This window comes from Salmo trutta, chromosome 18, assembly GCF_901001165.1.
Source record: "Salmo trutta chromosome 18, fSalTru1.1, whole genome shotgun sequence".
NCBI lineage: Eukaryota > Metazoa > Chordata > Actinopteri > Salmoniformes > Salmonidae > Salmo > Salmo trutta.
The window spans coordinates 17139970-17160458 of NC_042974.1; the positions used below are offsets into that span (position 1 = coordinate 17139970).

Consider the following 20489-nt stretch of genomic DNA (forward strand, 5'->3'; position numbering starts at 1 on the left):
CTAGGACATGGTTGTGCAAGCCACCTTTCTCCTCTCTCTCCCCCTCTCTCCTGTCTCTCTAAAAGGTTGAAAAAGAGCCATTTCAAGTGTTCTATTATCAGCTATGTACAGTGTTTTAGAAATGTGCAAATAGTTGTAGTACGAATTGTGGGGGAAGATAAACAGATAGATATTGGCGTTATTTACATTGTTGTTTGTGCTCCAGTAGTTGCCCTTTCCTCATTGCAACAGGCCACAAATCGTGCTGCTGTGATTGCACATTGCGGTATTTCACCAAACAGATATGGGAATTTATCAGTGTTTGATTTGTTTTCAAATACTTTGTGGATCTGTGGGAAATGTGTCTCTAATATGGTCATACATTTGGTAGGAGGTCAGGAAGTGCAGCTCAGTTTCCATCTCATTTTGTGGGCAGTGTGCACATAGCCTGTCTTCTCTTGAGAGCCAGGTCTGCCTACGGCGACCTTTCTCTATAGCAAGGCTATGCTCACTGAGTCTGTACATAGTCAAGGATTTCTTTAATTGTGTGTCAGTCACAGTGGTCAGGTATTCTTCCACTGTATACTCTCTGTTTAGGGCCAAATAGCATTCTAGTTTGCCCTGTTTTTTTAGTTGACCCTTTCCAGTTTGTCAAATAGTTGTCTTTTTGTTTTCTCATGATTTGGTTGGGTGTAATTATGTTGCTGTCCTGGGGCTCTGTGGGGTCTGTTTGTTTTTGTGAGCCCTAGAACTGAGCCCCAGAACCAGCTGGCTGAGGGGACTGTTCTCTAGGTTTATCTCTCTGTAGGTGATGGCTTTGTTATGGAACGTTTGGGAATTGCTTCCTTTTAGGTGGTTGTAGAATTTAACGAATATTTTCTGGATTTTGATAACAAGTGGGTATAGTCCTAATTCTGCACTGCATGTATTTGGGGTTTTGCGTAGTACACAAAGTATATTTTTGTATATTCTGCATGCAGAGTCTCAATTGGGTGTTCGTCCTATTTTGTGAATTATTGGTTGGCGAGCGGACCCCAGACCTCACAACCATAAAGGACAATGGGTTCTATAACTGATTGAAGCAATTTTTTGCCAGTTCCTAATTGGGATGTTGAGTTTTATGTTCCTTGTGATGGCATAGAAGGCCCTTCTTGCCCTGTCTCTTAGATCGTTCACAGCCTTGTGGAAGTTACCTGTGGTGTTGAGGTAGGTATTATTATTTGTGTGCTCTAGGGCAACGGTGTCTCAATATCATTTGTATTTGTTATCCTGGCCACTGGACCTTTTTTGGAACACCATTATTTTTGTCTTACTGAGATTTGTCTGACAGAATCTGTGCAGAAGATCTAGGTGCTGCTGTAGGCCCTCCTTGGTTGGGGACAGAAGCACTAGATCATCTGCAAACAGTAGACATGTGATTTCTGAGTCCAGTAGGGTGAGGCCAGATGCTGAAGACTGTTCTAGTGCCCTTGCTGCCCTTGATATACACTGAGTGTACAAAACATGACACAGACTGAGCAGGTGAATCCAGGTGAAAGCTATGATTCCTTATTGAGGTCAGTGTAGATGAAGGGGAAGAGACAGGTTATTGAAGGATTTTTAAGCCTTGAGACAATTGAGACATGGATTGTGTATGTGTGCCATTTAGAGGGTGAATGGGCAAGACAAAATATTTAAGTCCCTTTGAATGGGGTATGGTAGTAGGTGTCAGGTGCACTGGTTTGAATGTGTCAAGAACTGCAATGCTGCTGGGTTTTTGACGCTCAACAGTTTCCTGTGTGTACCAAGAATGGTCCACCACCCAAAAGACATCCAGCCAGCTTGACACAACTGTGGGAAGCATTGGAGTCATCATGGGCCAGCATCCCCGTGGAACGCTTTCAACACCTTGTAGTCCAAGCCCCGATGAATTGAGCCTGTTCTGGGGGAAAAAAGGGAGTGCAACTCAATATTATGAAGGTGTTCCTAATGTTTTGTACACACAGTGTATATGTTGAAGAGGGTGGGGCTCACGCTGCGTCTCTGTCTCACCCCCTGTGTTTATTGCCATTTTAACTGCTCACTTGTTGTTTGTGTCAATTTGTATAGCAGAACCTCATGCCAAATGGAGTCAACTTATTTTTTTAATCAACAAAGCATGAGAAGTCTTTGCTTTTGTTTGTTAGTCAATAAGGGTGTGCAGGGTGTATACGTGGTCTGTCGTACAGTGTGAGGTTGGCCATGCATTTGGATTGGAACAGTGAGGAGCCAATATGAGGAAGATGTGTTTTTTATAAGCAAACGTGAAGATAAACTGGCGACTGTACAAGTATTTACAACAGGACAGGACAAAATATGAACTCTCCAACCCAAAAAGGCCTGTGGTGTTGATGGTAAACTAAATTAAATAGGAATATATACAAACCACAAATTCCAAACAAAGTTGAGACAAATTTGATCCCAATAATGACAGTGCTGTTGATACAGATTCCAATCTCGGAATAATCCTTTGCAGTATCATCAACAGCAGACTCCAACATTTCCTCATTTGGGTGACCAGACCTTGGTTCAAATATTGGGGAAGATGCCAGAGCTGAGGATAATGTTGAAGAGTTTAAGAATAGCCAATTTGAATTTGTGGTCTCTATATTTTCTCATTTTGTTTAGGTTACCATCAACACCACAGGACTTTTGGGGTTGGAGGGTTTGTATTTTATCCTGTAGCTCATTCAATGTAATTAGAGAATCCAGTTTGTTTTCGTAGTCTTTAATTACTGATTCTAAGTTTAGTAAATTATCATTTATATGCTTTTGTTCTTGGTTCTTTGTTATGTGGCTGAAAGGGTTGGAGAAGGGGTTTATCCGTACATCTCCATTTTGGATAGGTACAGTGGGGGAAAAAAGTATTTGATCCCCTGCTGATTTTGTACGTTTGCCCACATACAAAGAAATGATCAGTCTATAATTTTAATAGTAGGTTTATTTGAACAGTGAGAGACAGAATAACAACAAAAAAATCCAGAAAAACGCATGTCAAAAATGTTATAAAATGATTTGCATTTTAATGAGGGAAATAAGTATTTAACCCCTCTGCAAAACATGACTTAGTACTTGGTGGCAAAACCCTTGTTGGCAATCACAGAGGTCAGACGTTTCTTGTAGTTGGCCACCAGGTTTGCACACATCTCAGGAGGGATTTTGTCCCACTCCTCTTTGCAGATCTTCTCCAAGTCATTAAGGTTTCGAGGCTGACGTTTGGCAACTCGAACCTTCAGCTCCCTCCACAGATTTTCTATGGGATTAAGGTCTGGAGACTGGCTAGGCCACTCCAGGACCTTAATGTGCTTCTTCTTGAGCCACTCCTTTGTTGCCTTGGCCGTGTGTTTTGGGTCATTGTCATGCTGGAATACCCATCCACGACCCATTTTCAATGCCCTGGCTGAGGGAAGGAGGTTCTCACCCAAGATTTGACGGTACATGGCCCCGTCCATCATCCCTTTGATGTGGTGAAGTTGTCCTGTCCCCTTAGCAGAAAAACACCCCCAAAGCATAATGTTTCCACCTCCATGTTTGACGGTGGGGATGGTGTTCTTGGGGTCATAGGCAGTATTCCTCCTCCTACAAACATGGCGAGTTGAGTTGATGCCAAAGAGCTCCATTTTAGTCTCATCTGACCACAACACTTTCACCAGTTGTCATCTGAATCATTCAGATGTTCATTGGCTAACTTCAGACGGGCATGTATATGTATTCTTGAGCAGGGGGACCTTGCGGGCGCTGCAGGATTTCAGTCCTTCACGGCGTAGTGTGTTACCAATTGTTTTCTTGGTGACTAAGGTCCCAGCTGCCTTGAGATCATTGACAAGATCCTCCCGTGTAGTTCTGGGCTGATTCCTCACCGTTCTCATGATCATTGCAACCCCACGAGGGGAGATCTTGCATGGAGCCCCAGGCCGAGGGATGTTGACAGTTCTTTTGTGTTTCTTCCATTTGTGAATAATCGCACCAAATGTTGTCACCTTCTCACCAAGCTGCTTGGCGATGGTCTTGTAGCCCATTCCAGCCTTGTGTAGGTCTACAATCTTGTCCCTGACATCCTTGGAGAGCTCTTTGGTCTTGGCCATGGTTGAGAGTTTGGAATCTGATTGATTGATTGCTTCTGTGGACAGGTGTATTTTTTACAGGTAACAAGCTGAGATTAGGAGCACTCCCTTTAAGAGTGTGCTCCTAATCTCAGCTCGTTACCTGTATAAAAGACACCTGGGAGCCAGAAATCTTTCTGATTGAGAGGGGGTCAAATACTTATTTCCCTCATTAAAATGCAAATCAATTCATAACATTTTTTACATGCGTTTTTCTGGATATTTTTATTGTTATTCTGTCTCTCACTTTTCAAATAAACCTACCATTAAAATTATAGACTGATCATTTCTTTGTCAGTGGGCAAATGTACAAAATCAGCAGGGGATCAAATACTTTTTTCCCCTCACTGTAGCTCTTCGTAGTTTTTTTCTTCAGTCACATTGAGCTGTTATCTGTCATGTTGTTCCTTCTTTTTTCTTAGTGTATTTCTGGCCTGTTCTAGTGCTTCACCATAGTGAAGGACTAAGCTATGTTTTTCTGGGTAGTTGGTTGGATAGTTTTCAAAATGTTTTGTTTGAAGCATTCTTCAGCAAACCATTTTTAATTGTTGTTAGTTTTCTTAGGTTTTCTGCTTGAATATTTAAATGTGATATGTTAGCTGATAGGTCAAATATACTGTTCAGGCTTCCTACTGCTAAGTTTACTCCTTCACTATAGCAGGGAAACATTTTGTCCAGGAAGTTGTCTAGGAGGGATTGGATTTGTTGTTGGCCAATAGTTTTTCGGTAGATTGTGATTTTGCTGTGGTCTGATAGGTGTCAGTTGGCTGACCTTGAACGCTCTGAGACTCTGGGTTGAGGTCAGTGATAAAGTAGTCTCCAGCACTACTGCCAAGAGATGAGCTATAGTCTGGTGTACCTACTGTATGAGTCCTATTGAAGCCTACCATTGACTATGTACAGACCCAGCGTGCGACAGCTGCTGGAATTGTGACCCTCATTTTAGCATCGTATGAAATTACAGTAGGTTACCGGTAGCCTGTATCAATTACGCTTTTCAGACATAATGGAATGTGGCCCCTTGAAAGCGCTACGGCATGTTTGTCTGTCTGTCTGTTAGGGTAGGCTACACTACGTTTTTTTTAGAACTTCCGACACAAAACCTTCTCTCGTAATATTAACTGACATTTTACTTGTCTGTAAAGAACTTCTGAAGCAGGACTTAAGTCCATCACTAGGCAACCAGAACTGTCAATCAAAATATATTGAGCTGACCACTCTCTCCTAAAAAAACATAGGCAGATCAATTCAAGCATAGACAATATGCAGTGATAATGGGCCTATAGCCTACTGCACAAACCTCATTGCTACAGAACTTTTTTTAATTGGTTGATGTTGCATAGGCTTATGTTTTTTTTAAGTCATGTAAAAATAAATCTGAGTGGTTGATCTCGGCTTGCGTGTTTTGGCTCTCCTCTTGGGGCTGCTCGTCTGCGGGGCTGTTTGAGGAGCGGGTGTGATCCGACTCGCTCAGGATGGTGGGTTCGTCACCACAATTGAGCTTCTCCTGCTGTTCTCTCTCTTTGATCCTGTGAAAGTCCTGCTGAAACGGTTTGAGGTTTCCCTGCACCATAACTGTTCCAGACTTGTACAGGTTGAAACAGGCTGTCTCGGTGTCCTCAATGTCCAGTATTCTGAGTTTCCACCCTGAATTAATACCCTCTCTCTTGACAGAGGGGTAGTGTGCTCTTATGGCCCTGTGCCGTGCCAGGGACTGGTCGGTGTGGAAGATGAGGTTGTTTAGCAAATAGTGTCTCTGGATATTCCTTTTGGAGCTTCGATTTGTACTTTTTACATGCAGGATAATTTTTTAATTCTGAGGTGAACTGTACTTTGATGGCCTCTGCGTAGGGATGTGGCCTCTGCGTAGGGGTGTGGCCTCTGTGTAGGGATGTGGCCTCTGCGTAGGGGTGTGGCCTCTGTGTAGGGATGTGGCCTCTGCATAGTGGTGTGGCCTCTGCATAGGGGTGTGGCCTCTGCATAGGGGTGTAGCCTCTGCATAGTGGTGTGGCCTCTGCGTAGGATGTGGCCTCTGCATAGGGGTGTAGCCTCTGCATAGTGGTGTGGCCTCTGCGTAGGGATGTAGCCTCTGCGTAGGGATGTAGCCTCTGCGTAGGGATGTGGCCTCTGCATAGGGGTGTGGCCTCTGCATAGGGGTGTAGCCTCTGCATAGTGGTGTGGCCTCTGCGTAGGATGTGGCCTCTGCATAGGGGTGTAGCCTCTGCATAGTGGTGTGGCCTCTGTGTAGGGATGTAGCCTCTGCGTAGGGATGTGGCCTCTGCATAGGGGTGTAGCCTCTGCGTAGTGGTGTGGCCTCTGCGTAGGGGTGTGGCCTCTGCGTAGGGGTGTGGCCTCTGCGTAGGGGTGTGGCCTCTGCGTAGGGGTGTGGCCTCTGCGTAGGGATGTGGCCTCTGCGTAGGGGTGTGAGGCTTGTTCATTTGGGTTGAGGAGGCTGTGGTGCTCTGCTGCCATTGTTGTATTTAAGGGCATTAACAACTCTCACTTCACACCTCCGTTAAATTGAAGTTGCTGCCGGGACGTCTGTCCTGTCCCAACTAAGCATTTGAGCCTTCATATAGTAAAATACCCTATCTTCTAGTAAAATCTCTAGAGATGATTGTAATATCGTTCAATTAATTATTGGCCTGGGAAATAGCTACAGATTGGAAATCTACTCAATCAGTTGTAGGTTGGGTGGTATTTAGGTTTTTGCTGTGCTTTTTCTGCTGGTTGCTGGTTAGTCCTTAGCGGTCTTTATCTGCTGGTTGTTGTGTTTTTGGGTAGTCCTTGGCAGTCTTTATCTGCTGGTTGTTGTGTTTTTGGGTAGTCCTTGGCAGTCTTTATCTGCTGGTTGTTGTGTTTTTGGGTAGTCCTTGGCAGTCTTTATCTGCTGGCTGTTGTGTTGCTGGGTAGTCCTTAGCGATCTTTATCTGCTGGTTGTTTTGTTTTTGGGTAGTCCTTGGCAGTCTTTATCTCCTGGTTGTTTTGTTTTTGGGTAGTCCTTGGCAGTCTTTACCTGCTGGTTGTTGTGTTTTTGGGTAGTCCTTGGCAGTCTTTATCTGCTGGTTGTTGTGTTTTTGGGTAGTCCTTGGCAGTCTTTATCTGCTGGTTGTTGTGTTTTTGGGTAGTCCTTGGCAGTCTTTATCTGCTGGCTGTTGTGTTGCTGGGTAGTCCTTAGCGGTCTTTATCTGCTGGTTGTTTTGTTTTTGGGTAGTCCTTGGCAGTCTTTATCTCCTGGTTGTTTTGTTTTTGGGTAGTCCTTGGCAGTCTTTACCTGCTGGTTGTTGTGTTTTTGGGTAGTCCTTGGCAGTCTTTACCTGCTGGTTGTTGTGTTTTTGGGTAGTCCTTGGCAGTCTTTATCTGCTGGTTGTTGTGTTTTTGGGTAGTCCTTGGCAGTCTTTATCTGCTGGCTGTTGTGTTGCTGGGTAGTCCTTAGCGGTCTTTATCTGCTGGTTGTTGTGTTGCTGAGTAGTCCTTGGCAGTCTTTATCTGCTGGTTGTTGTGTTTTTGGGTAGTCCTTGGCAGTCTTTATCTGCTGGCTGTTGTGTTGCTGGTAGTCCTTGGCAGTCTTTATCTGCTGGTTGTTGTGTTGCTGGTTAGTCCTTAGCAGTCATTATCTGCTGGTTGTTGTGTTGCTGGGTAGTCCTTGGCAGTCTTTATCTGCTGGTTGTTGTGTTTTTGGGTAGTCCTTGGCAGTCTTTATCTGCTGGTTGTTGTGTTGCTGGGTAGTCCTTAGCAGTCTTTATCTGCTGGTTGTTGTGTTGCTGAGTAGTCCTTGGCAGTCTTTATCCCCTGGTTGTTGTGTTTTTGGGTAGTCCTTGGCAGTCTTTATCTGCTGGTTGTTGTGTTGCTGGTTAGTCCTTAGCTGTCTTTATCTGCTGGTTAGTCCTTAGTGGTCTTTACCTGCTGGTTAGTCCTTAGCGGTCTTTACCTGCTGGTTAGTCCTTAGTGGTCTTTACCTGCTGGTTAGTCCTTAGCGGTCTTTACCTGCTGGTTGTTGTGTTGCTGGTTAGTCCTTAGCTGTCTTTATCTGCTGGTTAGTCCTTAGTGGTCTTTACCTGCTGGTTAGTCCTTAGCGGTCTTTACCTGCTGGTTAGTCCTTAGTGGTCTTTACCTGCTGGTTAGTCCTTAGCGGTCTTTACCTGCTGGTTGTTGTGTTGCTGGGTAGTCCTTGGCAGTCTTTAGCAGTAAGAATCCTTTCCAGGTGTTTCTGCCCAAATTCAAGGTTGTACGTTTGAGTTCCGTTACCACCACCATCTCTCTCTCTCTCTCTCTGTGTGTGTGTTTGTGTCCTCAAGACCTTTATATTGAGTTCCTTTAACACCATCTCTCTTTCTCTGTGTTTGTGTCCTCAAGACCTTTATATTCACAGATGGGGAGGATCAGGAGCTGAGGAGGAGAGCAGGTAAGACGATACACTCTTCCAAAGGTGGACAATGGAAGTACAAATAGGAGAGCAATTATTGTGTCACTGTACCTTTGGGATTGATGTTCTTAGAGAGGCTCATAATATGTTATCAGGGATATGTGTATTTGATACTCCGTTATAACTGTCTCAGTAGTAAGATAAGTAGGCTCAACACCCTTTCTTATTCTCTCTGTCAGGGGCTAACGTCATCAACACTAACTGTTCAGCAGCACACACACGGCAGGCCCTGTGCTGTAAGATGTCTGTGGAATACGACAAGTTCATCGAGTCCCAGAGGAAGTGAGTGTTCAGTCACACTTTACCTTACTGCCTGTGTAACCGGTGGGATTTGAACCCAGGTCTTGACCATAACACCAAGAGGAAATTCCCTTTTGGGCTGACACTGATTTTGATCTCGCAGGCGAGGCTACCTCATCACGTGACCATGAGTAGCCATGCCTGCTACACCTGTTATTCCCCATCACATGCTAAGAACTTAACTATAGATTAAGTCATTTATTATAATTGGCCAATAAGAAGCCAATTCAGAAGAAGTACATTTTTACTCCTGCCTTGATCAGAGACCTGAAGAAGTCCCACTTGCTTTGTGTTTAAAGCCCAGTGCAGTCAGAACATGATTTTCCGGTGTTTTATATTTATTGTATTTCCATACTATGAGGTTGGAATAATACTGTTGAATTGTAAAATGATGAGCTGTTTGAAAAGACCACCTGAAGTTTCAGCTTGTTTTGGAGGGATGGAGTTTTGGCCTGACTGGTGACATTCCAGGCAGTAAATTAGTTAATAGACTAATAAAAAGTGTTCCAAAGCTCTCTGCCAATTTATTTATTTAACTTTTATTTATCTAGGCAAGTCAGATAAATAAATTCTTTTTTACAATGACGGCCTAGGAACAGTGGGTTAACTGCCTTGTTCAGGGGCAGAACGACAGATTCTTACCTTGTCAGCTCGGGGATTCGATCTTGCAACCTTTCAGTTGCTGGCCCAACGCTCTAACCACTAGGCTACCTGCCACCAATAAGAGCTTGTTTTCAGTTTTCGTCTCCCCACTCTAGACAGCCCTAGCAACATTCTTGCTTGAGAAATGGCTCCTTGGTAAGAAGCTATTCTTGTTTCCTTTTGACGATTTTAATTGAAAACAATCACAGTAAGGTACTTAATTGTTACCCAGAAATGATTTCATATTGGGAAACGGCTGTATTGGCCCTTTAACCCTGCTGCCTTTGTGAAGAGTACTGAGCCCTCCAGTTTCAGGAGACTGCCTGGCTTATGTAAAGAAATGCGTCTCTTTCTTTAATGCTGAGAAAAGGCCTATTTTGAGTTTTGACACATCTACTCATTCCCGTGGTCCCGTGTGGCTCAGTTGGTAGAGCATGGTGTTTGCAACGCCAGGGTTGTGGGTTCGATTCCCACGGGGGACCAGTACGGAGAAAAAAATGTATGATATGTATGAAATGTATGCATTCACTACTGTAAGTCGCTCTGGATAAGAGCGTCTGCTAAATGACTAAAATGTAATTCCAGGGTTTTTCTTTATTTTTACTATTTTCTACATTGTAAAGTAATAGTGAAGACATCAGAACTATGAAATAACACATATGGAATCATGTAGTAACTAAAAAAGTGTTAAGCAAATCAAAATATATTTCTTCAAAGTAGCCACCCTTTGCTTTGATGACAGCTTTGCCCACTTTTGGCATTCTCTCAACCAGCTTTGAGGTAGTCACCTGGAATGCATTTCAATTAACAGGTGTGCCTTGATAAAAGTTAATTTGTGGATTTTCTTTACTTCTTAATGCGTTTGAGCCAATCAGTTGTGTTGTGACGAGGTAGGGTTGGAATACAGAAGATAGCCCTATTTGGTAAAATACCAAGTCCATATTATGGCAAGAACATCTCAAATAAGCAAAGAGAAATTACAGTCCATCATTACTTTAAAACATGAAGGTCAGTCAATCTGCAAAATGTTAACAAATTTGAAAGTTTCTTCAAGTGCAATCACAAAAACCATCAAGCGCTATAATGAAACTAGCTCTCATGAGGACCGCCACAGGAAAGGAAGACCCAGACTTACCTCTGCTGCAGAGGATAAGTTCATTAGAGTTACCAGCCTCAGAAATTGCAGCCCAAATAAATGCTTCACAGAGTTCAAGTAACAAGACACATCTCAACACCAACTGTTCAGAGGAGAGTGCGTGAATCAGGCCTTCATGGTTGAATTGCTGCAAAGAAACCACTACTAAAGGACACCAATAATCAGAAGAGACTTACTTGGGCCAAGAAACATGAGCAATGGACATTAGCCGGTGGAAATCTGTCCTTTGGTGAGATTTTTGGTTCCAACCGCCGTGTCATTGTGAGACGCAGAGTAGGTGAACGGATGATCTCCACATGTGTGGTTCCCATCGTGAAGCATGGAGGAGGTGGTGTGATGTTGTGGGGGTGCTTTGCTGGTGACACTGTCTGTGATATATTTAGAATTCAAAACACACTTAACCAGCATGGCTACCACAGCATTCTGCAGCGACACGCCATCACATCTGGTTTGTGCTTAGTGGGACTATAATTTGTTTTTCATCAGTACAATGACACAACACACCTTCAGGCTGTGAAGGGCTATTTGACCAAGAAGGAGAGTGATGGAGCACTGCATCAGATGACCTGGCCTCCACAATAACCTGACCTCAACCCAATTGAGATGGTTTGGGATGAGTTGGACCGCAGAGTGAAGGAAAAGCAGCCAAGTGCTCAGCATATGAAATCAAATGTGGGAACTCCAAGACTGTTGGAAAAGCATTCCAGGTAAAGCTGGTTGAGAGAATGCCGAGAGTGTCCAAAGCTGTCATCAAGGCAAAGGGTGGCTGGCTACTTTGAAGAATCTCAAATATAAAATATATTTTGATTTGTTTAACACTTTTTTGGTTACTACATGATTTAATTTATGTTATTTAATAGGGTTTGTCTTCACTATTATTCTACACTGTACAAAATAGTAAAAATAAAGAAAAACCCTTGAATGAGTAGGTGTGTCCAAACCTTTGACCAGTACTGTATATAGAAAAGTATTTGGCCACCCCTTCAAATTAGTGGATTCGGTTATTTCAGCCATATCCGTTGCTGACAGGTGTATAAAATAGAGCACACAGCCATGCAATCTCCATTGACAAACATTGGCAGTAGAATGGCCGTACTGAAGAGCTCCGTGATTTTCAACATGGCACCGTCATAGGATGCCACCTTTCTAACAAGTCAGTTCGTCAAATTTCTGCCCTGCTAGAGCTGCCCCGGTCAACTATAAGTGCTGTTATTGTGAAGTGGAAACGTCTAGGAGCAACAATGGCTCAGCCGCAAAGTGGTAGGCCACAGAAGCTTACAGAACAGGACCGCTGAGTGCTGTAGTGCTTAGCGCATACAATTAGTCTGTCCTCGGTTGCAACACTCTACTGAGTTCCAAACTGCTTCTGGAAGCAGCGTCAGCACAATAATTGTTTGTTGGCAGCTTCGTGAAATGGGTTTCCATGGCCGAGCAGCTGCACACAAGCCTAAGTTCACCATGCGTCGGCTGGAGTGGTGTAAAGCTTGACGCCATTGGACTCTAGAGCAGTGGAAACTGGGTTTGGCGGATGACAGGAGAACACTACCTGCCCCAATGCATATTGCCAACTGTAGAGTTTGGTAGAGGAGGAAAAATGGTCTGGGGCTGATTTTCAAGGTTCGGACTAGGCCCCTTAGTTCCAGTGAAGGGAAATGTTAACGCTATAGCATACAATGACATTCTAGACCATTCTGTGCTTCCAACTTTGTGACAACAGTTTCGGGAAGGCCCTTTCCTTTTTCAGCATGACAATGCCTCCGCACACAAAGCGAGGTCCATACAAATAGGTGTGGACGAACTTTACTGGCCTGCACAGAGCCCTGACCTCAACCCCGTCAAACACCTTTAGGATGAATTGTAACACTGACTGTGCGCCAGGCCTAATCGCCCAACATCAGTGCTCTAATGCTCTTTCTGAAATTGAAGTCCCCGCAGCAATGTTTTAAAATCTAATGGAAAGCCTTCCCAGAAGAGTGGAGGCTGTTATAGAAGCAAAGGGGGGACTAACCATATTAATGGCCATGATTTTGCAATGAGATGTTGGACAAACAGGTGTCCACATACTTTTGGTCATGTAGTGTGTATCTTAGATTGTCTGTGTGGTTGGTTAAGGAGGTCAACAGATGAATAGGACTATATGTCTCCACATCCCTCTGCCAATCATAGGCATTATTTGAAAACATGGACACATTTGTTCCAGTCCCATGTCCTGTATTTGTTACTTGATGAACACCATCACTGTGTCAGTAACACTTTTTATAACTTTATAATAACTGTTTATGTAATGGCTTGAATCTACCCCCCCAGGTGGTTCTGCCATATGGATGATGATAACTATGTGATTGTACCCAGTCTGCTGAAGCTGCTGTCCTCCTACCATCACACGCAGGATGTTTACCTGGGCAGGCCCAGCCTCGACCACCCCATAGAGGCCGCAGAGAGGGTCAAGAGTGACGGATCTGTGAGTACATCCAGTGTCAGTCCGTTTGTCTCTTTCTCCATTCCTTCCATCTGTCATTCTGTCTATACCTCCCTTCCTGTCTCTCTCTAACCCTCTCTCGTTCTCTCTGACCCTCTCTCGTTCTCTCTGACCCTTGTTTTCTTCTCCCAGGTGTCAGTGAAGTTCTGGTTTGCTACAGGAGGAGCAGGGTTCTGTATCAGTCGTGGTCTGGCCCTCAAGATGAGTCCATGGGCTAGGTGAGTTTTAACAGTTCAACATTTTCAATGTTCTTCAGATGCACATATTATTGTGGCTGTTAAAGGTTAATTAAATGTAAAGGCAAAAATGTAGATTTCCGCCTAAATAGACACACCCAAAAGTAACTGCTTTTAATGAGCAGTTAAATAAGGACATGCATTGAACTTGGTATCACACCTGATAAGGACATGGTCAGAACATAGGAATGGCACAGTTCACGTCACACAAGATCAAACACACACAAAGTAACTGTTTTTTGTGTTTTTTTATGTAATCTTTCATGGACAAGCTATAAGTAAATGATTGATGAATAGAGATGGAAACTCATCAGATGCCTTCCACAACAAGTCAAACACTTCTGGGAAACAAATGTGATTGATAGAAACAACAGCTATAACTTTCTAGATGTTTTAATAAGAGGTATAAAAACAACATTTCTACAATATCAACTTCTTCCAAACATTGGTGGTGTCAGGGGACATCCAGGGGACATCCAAGTGTCCTTTCAACCTCCCAAACATCATCATCCTGATCATCCTCTCTGTGGGGAATAAAATACAGGAATATAATAGGATCAATATTGCAGTTGACAAATTTTACAAAACTGCATTATTCTAATATAAAAGCAATATACTGAAAGATAACACCCAGCCTAAACTGTTACACATTCCCTGCTGGTGACTTTTGGCATCTCACAGCCCTCTCTGAGACTAACTCTAAATGTCTAACTTCTTCAGTATACAGGCCAGGGAGATTGTAGACTGGCCCTTCACAACTGGCCAGGTGAGTGCAGCAAGTAGTAGGAGTGCTGATCTAGGAGCAGTTTTGCTTTTTAGATCATAATGAATAAGATTATTTGGACACTGTCTGGAAAGTGCCTCACACAGAGGTGTGAAACACACGCAGACAAAATGCAAATAGTGGGGGGGGGGGGTGCAAGGCTGAGTAGTATTTTTGTTTTCAGCCATCAATAATGTGTTTTTGCTCAATCTGTTTGGGTGGGCCTGGCAGGGGTGGGCACAGTACTCCCCTGCCTCCTAGTGGAAAACTAATTTGAATTATATGGCACAAACAGGACACAGTTACATAGACCTATACTGTGTGTAGGCTATACATACAGTTCAAAACACCAAAAAGTAGACCATAACAAAACAACATTACTGTTCTGTAAAAGCAATATACTAGCCTATACAAAGCAAACAGTGGGACACAAGTAGCCTACCTTTAGAAACAAAGTAACAAAGGCCATGAGAATTTGGTTACACAGAATATATCCAACTTTTAGCAGCCTAGAAGGCCAGCATTCCGGAGTCGCCTCTTCACTGTTGACATTGAGACTGGTGTTTTGTGGGTACTATTTATGAAGCTGCCAGTTGAGGACTTGTGAGGCATCTGTTTCTCAAACTAGACACTCTAATGTACTTGTCCTCTTGCTCAGTTGTGCACCGGGGCCTCCCATTCCTCTTTCTATTCTGTTTAGAGACAGTTTGCTCTGTTCTGTGGAGGGAGTAGTACACAGCGTTGTACGAGATCTTCAGTTTCTTGGCAATTTCTTGCATGTAATAGCCTTCCTTTCTCAGAACAAGAATAGACTGATGAGTTTAAGAAGAAAGGTCTTTGTTTCTGGTCATTTTGAGCCTGTAATCGAACACACAAATGCTGATGCTCCAGATACTCAACTAGTCTAAAGAAGGCCAGTTTTATTGCTTCTTTAATCAGAACAACAGTTTTCAGCTGTGCTAACATAATTGCAAAAGGGTTTCTAATGATCAATTAGCCTTTTAAAATTATAAACTTGGATTAGCTAACACAACGTGCCATTGGAATACAGGAGTGATGGTTGCTGATAATGGAGCTCTGTACGCCTATGTAGATATTCCATTAATAAAATCTGCCGTTTCCAGTTACAATAGTCATTTTGGGGCGGCAGGTAGCCTATTGGTTAGAGCGTTGGACTTGTAACTGAAAGGGTGCAAGATCGAATCCCTGAGCTGACAAGGTAAAAATCTGTTGTTCTGCCCCTGAACAAGGCAGTTAACCCACTGCTCCTAGGCCGTCATTGAAAATAAGAATTTGTTCTTTACTGACTTGCCTAGTTAAATAAAGGTAAAATAAAAAAATAAAAAAAATTTACAAAATTAACAATGTGTACACTGTATTTCTGACCAAATTGAAGTTATTTTAAATGGACAAAAAAATAGTTTTTCTTTCAAAAACAAGGACATTTCTAAGTGACCCCAAACTTTTGAGCGATTAGTGTATATAAAACATGTAAGTACTTTGGAATGATAGACAGGATATAGGATACACAGGACAGGACACCGCTATACTGTAAATACAAAGCACAAATAAGCAGACCACAACTATATAAAACATACTAAATACATATAGTATAGAAAGTTTACAAAATAATTTACTTACAGATCTAAAACGGAATCCAATCCTTCTATCCTTCAGCCGAGTCAGTAATCTTGGTCCAGGTCGCCCTCAGCATCTGTGTCTGACTCCCAAAACATTTCCTCCAAAGACTCTTTCTCGGTATACCTGCTTTTGTCATATTTTTACCCCCCTGTTGGGTAGTTTCCAACTGCTGCATCCATTAGAATTGTTGTTAAAACCGTTGCTACATATACTGTAGATACAGTACACATGAAAAGACCTTGGGAATCGATAGAACATCGCTCAGAGATACACAAATATTAGAACATTCAAAATGGGGGAATCTTTCCTTTAAGCTATTACGCCAAACTGTTTTGAGCAGTTCACTCACTACCTCTTCCCTCCTCCTTCTCTCTCCCCTCTCTTTTCCTCTCCCCTCCTCCTCCCCCCAGTCTGGGGAACTTCATCAGCACGGCGGAGAAGATCCGTCTCCCTGACGACTGCACCATGGGTTACATCATCGAGGCGCTGCTGGAGGTGACACTGACACACACACACCTCTTCCACTCCCACCTGGAGAACCTGCAGAGGCTTCCCACAGACACCGTGCTGGAGCAGGTAGGGGTGGGGAGGAGAGAAATAGAGGGAGACAGAGAGAAAAATAAATACAACCGCTCCCAATTGTTTTCAGTCATTAAAGACAAATTGTGTGTGTGTCTAGGTCACATTGAGCTACGGGGGTTTTGAGAACAGGAGGAATGTGATCAGCATTGGAGGAGCCTTCTCTCTGGTGGAGGACCCGTCACGGTAAACACACATTCTCCCAACATCCACCTAACATCCATTGAACATTTACCCAACATTGTCTGGCACAAGAAAATTACATGACACTGGTTTGCTTAACCTCTGCTGAATTGTGAGTGACATGTGAATGGTTATCCCCTCTCTCTCCACCAACTCTTTTCTTTGTCTTACCATTTCCCTCTCTCTCCCCCTCCGTATCCCCTCTCTCTACTTCCATCTGCCCTCTCTCTCTCTTTCTCCCTCCCCTCAATATCTCTCTCCCTCAATCTCTTTCTGGCTCCATCTCTCCTCTCTCCCTCCGTCTGCCCTCTCTGTCTCTCTCTCTAGATTTAAGACTGTCCACTGCCTCCTCTACCCAGAGACTGACTGGTGTCCTAGTAAGGGGCACCATTGATGGCCACTACAGTACAGCATATCTACATTACTTCCTACCGGCCTGGTTGACTGGTGTCCCTGTGTATGCTAGCTATATCATTGCCATGGCAAAATAATGACAAGGCCAAACAGGTTCACTGGCACCCAGGCTAACCCTACAGAACCACTTTCCTCAGATCAAATGGCTAGACGTCTGTGGGTCTTTGAGAGGACATGAGGCGAGACAAGATGAGGTAACTGGAGTGAGGATAACTTTGGTCATGGTGGGATGATGAAGAAACACCCCACTACTCTTTCTTATCACTACTGTACCCTCCACTAAACGCAGGAAGTTGTCGCTGTTGCCGTAGCGATGTTTCACCACTCATTGCTTTTGTTGTAGCTTTGAATCCCAAACACACTATTGTGGTCCAGAGATGTCTTTGAAGAAGTATTAATGTATTTAAATGACTGTTGAAAAGGTACCTTAAGACGCTGAACATGATGAAATGTAAATGTATTTGCTTTTTGGTCCCAAAAATGTACTGGACTGGTGTTTTATTATGTGGGCCCATGACCAGAAATCATCAGAGGTGAATATCTGATATCAGTGTTACATTAAGTAATGCCTGAGAGCCATTTGTGACTGTTTAACGGAGTCAAGAACGTAGCGTAAGCTCACTCCACAGCTTGCTTGAAATGATCCTTTTGTATAGGTCAAACGTGTGTTTGCGAGCAGAGGATTGCTAGTCCCCTGGTATGGGGACAGGGACAGTGGAGGAAGCCATACTGTTAGCAGCATACTGACATCAGTTTCACTTTACAGACAACCCTTGTTGTGCCCCTCATGTCCTGAAGTTAATTTCTTACCAGAAGAGGTTTCAAACTGGTGTGTGTACATGTGTGTGTGCAACCTAACTACTCAGTCAGAATGATTTTAACGTCTTATAGCCAAAGATGCCAGTGCCTTATGTTTCAGTCAACTAGACTTTGGAAATGCACATGACAAATGTTTTATAGGAATGAAACTGTGATAGTACTGTATGAATAAATGTCTGAATAATACACACAGCCCTGCAGTAACCAAAACAGACTCTGAACATGAGCACACAATCTTAAAGATCATGCATTAGATATTGTTGTTGCCTCGAAGTGTTTCCCACAATGTATGTTACAAGTTATTTCTCTGTCAAAAAGACTACACGTTTTGCACTCATCTCAATTTCCTGTGTATAATATTTCTGTGTATTAAAACTTACGGTAGTGTTGTAATGCTTGAGCTGGAAGTACATGTCTTTTCCTTTTTGCACAGAAACACTAGAATCCAAATACAGAATCTCTCTTTCCCCGCTGCAGGTCAGTGTCAGAGGGAGATAAGAGTCTGAGTCAGACTCCAGTCAGGATGTGCTTTTTCCTCATCTTCTGTCCTCCTTTTTACCGTTGATGTATTATTTTGTGTTGAATAAAGCATGTTTTGCAGCATTACAAAACAACACCACTACTCTCTCGTCTCTTTGCTTCAGATTCATAGTTGTTTTTATCATAATTAAGACAATCTCAAGTACATACACAGTGATGTACAACAGGACCGTGGAACAATGCTGGTGTACTTACTGTTCTTATTACAGAAAATACTAATGAAAGAGGCAGATCTGTTTTGAGGTTACATAATCAGCTTGGTTCTCACCCTTTGGAACAACATGTGCTTGGCCCATGAAATTTGTCAGTGAGCTAATCCAGTGTTTCCCAACTCCCCAGACAGTACAGATTCACATTTTAGCCCTGACAAACACCTGATTCCACTTGTCAACTAACCATCAAGCCTTACCTCTATACATATCTACCTTTATCACTCCAGTATCCCTGCACATTGTAAATATGCTACTGGAACTGACCCTGTATATAGTATACTTACTTACATTCTCCTGTTCTTATATTTTTTTTGTGTGCTTTTGTTTTACCTTATGTAATTTTTTGTATTACATTTACTAATTACTGCATTGTTGGGTTTAGCGCTTGAAAGAAAGGCATTTCACTGTACTTGTGCACGTGACATTGAAACTTGATTCAACTCATTGAGGGATTCAAGTGTGTTTGTCCAGGGCCACGACAAAAATGTGTGCTGTTGGGGGTTCTAGAGAACTGGAGTTGGGAAAAACTGAGTTAATGCATTGAGGCCTATGTAATGTTTGACTGGAACATAATGGTCCAGATGGCATTAGATTTATGCCTGATTACTTCACACTCCACTTTACCCTATCATAAGCAGCCATCAATCCAACCTCATTTTCAGCAGAGTGGGACGATTAATCTGAGATAATTGCTTTATGCACTGGGGTAGTAATTTCTCCCTCACGAGCTAGGTTTCCATCCAATTGACGACAGATTTTCATGTGAATATTCTAAAATCGGCATAAAGAAATATGCACATTTTTCCACCAGAGATGTTTCCATCAAATTGACTTGCTGCGGGTAAAAGTTTGTGCGCGATGAGGTAGTGCACATAAAAATACCTTTTGCAGTTACACATGTACCGAATAAAAAACACAAGTGAAATTGACTTCTATTGCATTTTCTACTGATAGTTTTCTCACCAAAAATGTTGCGTTCTGTAGCGAGTGCGCCCACTCTGGTATTGGTACATGCGCTCTTGCCAACCGCTGAGTCAAATTCGGAGGACTAAACAGTGTTTAGTAAACACGATGTCATCTTGTGACTCCCAAATGTACTTTTATGATGGTTAGTATATCAATATTTGCACATTAATGCATTTCCACCACCATTTCTCACATAATTAATTGTACAGAAAAAAAGATCCCACCATGTCTAACAAACAAACGATCTGTCTGCATTTTGTTACGAGAACTCGCCAAGCCAATAGATGACGCTGCTGTTATGTATATCTGAGTGTGATACTATATAGTACTAGTGAGCCAAGTTAGGCATTACTTACTATGCACTGAATGGAGCTGTATGCATGCTACAGAGTGATGCGGAAGTAAAGACTTTATAATCAACATTACCTTGCTCTTGTATAGAATAAACACCATTCAAAACAAACATGGTGTCAGAAGTCAGAACCACATAGGTATATCCTTGACGAATCAAAATATCAAAACAACACAGGGATAAATGCACAGTAGGAAGGGACAAGCTAACCAGCTACACAAAATAACGACAACAATGGCTTACCCAGTAATTCCAGTACCAGAGCCTATGGACATGAACGGCGATACATACAACAACTGGGCATTCTTTCCAGCGCAATAGGAAAACTATGAGATAGCTACCGGTCTGGACAAAAAATAATACAAAGTCTGCATAGCAACTCTGCTAAGTGTGATGGGAAAGGAATGACATCTCTTACAGCGTCATCTTCATATGCCTGAAGCAGAGAACTGACCCGGTAAAAATGATACAGAAACAGTTTGAGCAGCTGGGAGGGACTGCTGCGTGAGGACTGGGCCGCCTGTGACTGCTTTGGGACGGGGTGGGGCCCACGGCAGCACCTGCTGCTCGTTGAGAAGAGTAAGAACGATACGTGCTTTCACGTCAGTCTCCAATAACACCAGAAAAAGTCGCTAGATTTGTCGCTTGTCACTTTTTTGAAAATGTGTCGCTAGAGGGGTC

The 20489-nt window shown here is 43.0% G+C and overlaps 1 protein-coding gene and 1 long non-coding RNA gene across 5 annotated transcripts in view; one reads left to right on the top strand and one right to left on the bottom strand.

Annotated features, from left to right (window-relative positions):
• Positions 1-18352, top strand: part of LOC115152889 (beta-1,3-N-acetylglucosaminyltransferase radical fringe) — a 39484-nt gene extending 21132 nt beyond the window's left edge. For all 4 annotated transcript variants that reach the window (XM_029697800.1, XM_029697799.1, XM_029697798.1 and 1 more), the window contains 7 exons: positions 8457-8505; positions 8706-8808; positions 12932-13085; positions 13236-13321; positions 16154-16319; positions 16423-16508; positions 16833-18352. In XM_029697800.1, coding sequence (XP_029553660.1) covers positions 8457-8505; positions 8706-8808; positions 12932-13085; positions 13236-13321; positions 16154-16319; positions 16423-16508; positions 16833-16899 — 711 coding nt within the window. In that variant the 3' untranslated portion in view covers positions 16900-18352. The remainder of the gene's footprint in view (positions 1-8456; positions 8506-8705; positions 8809-12931; positions 13086-13235; positions 13322-16153; positions 16320-16422; positions 16509-16832) is intronic.
• On the bottom strand, positions 13573-20330 carry LOC115152890 (uncharacterized). The gene is made up of 3 exons (XR_003867596.1): positions 20052-20330; positions 15744-16310; positions 13573-13863 (listed from the first exon to the last, which is right to left on the bottom strand). It is a non-coding gene; the product is annotated as an uncharacterized LOC115152890 (long non-coding RNA).
• Positions 20331-20489: the final 159 nt, after the last annotated feature.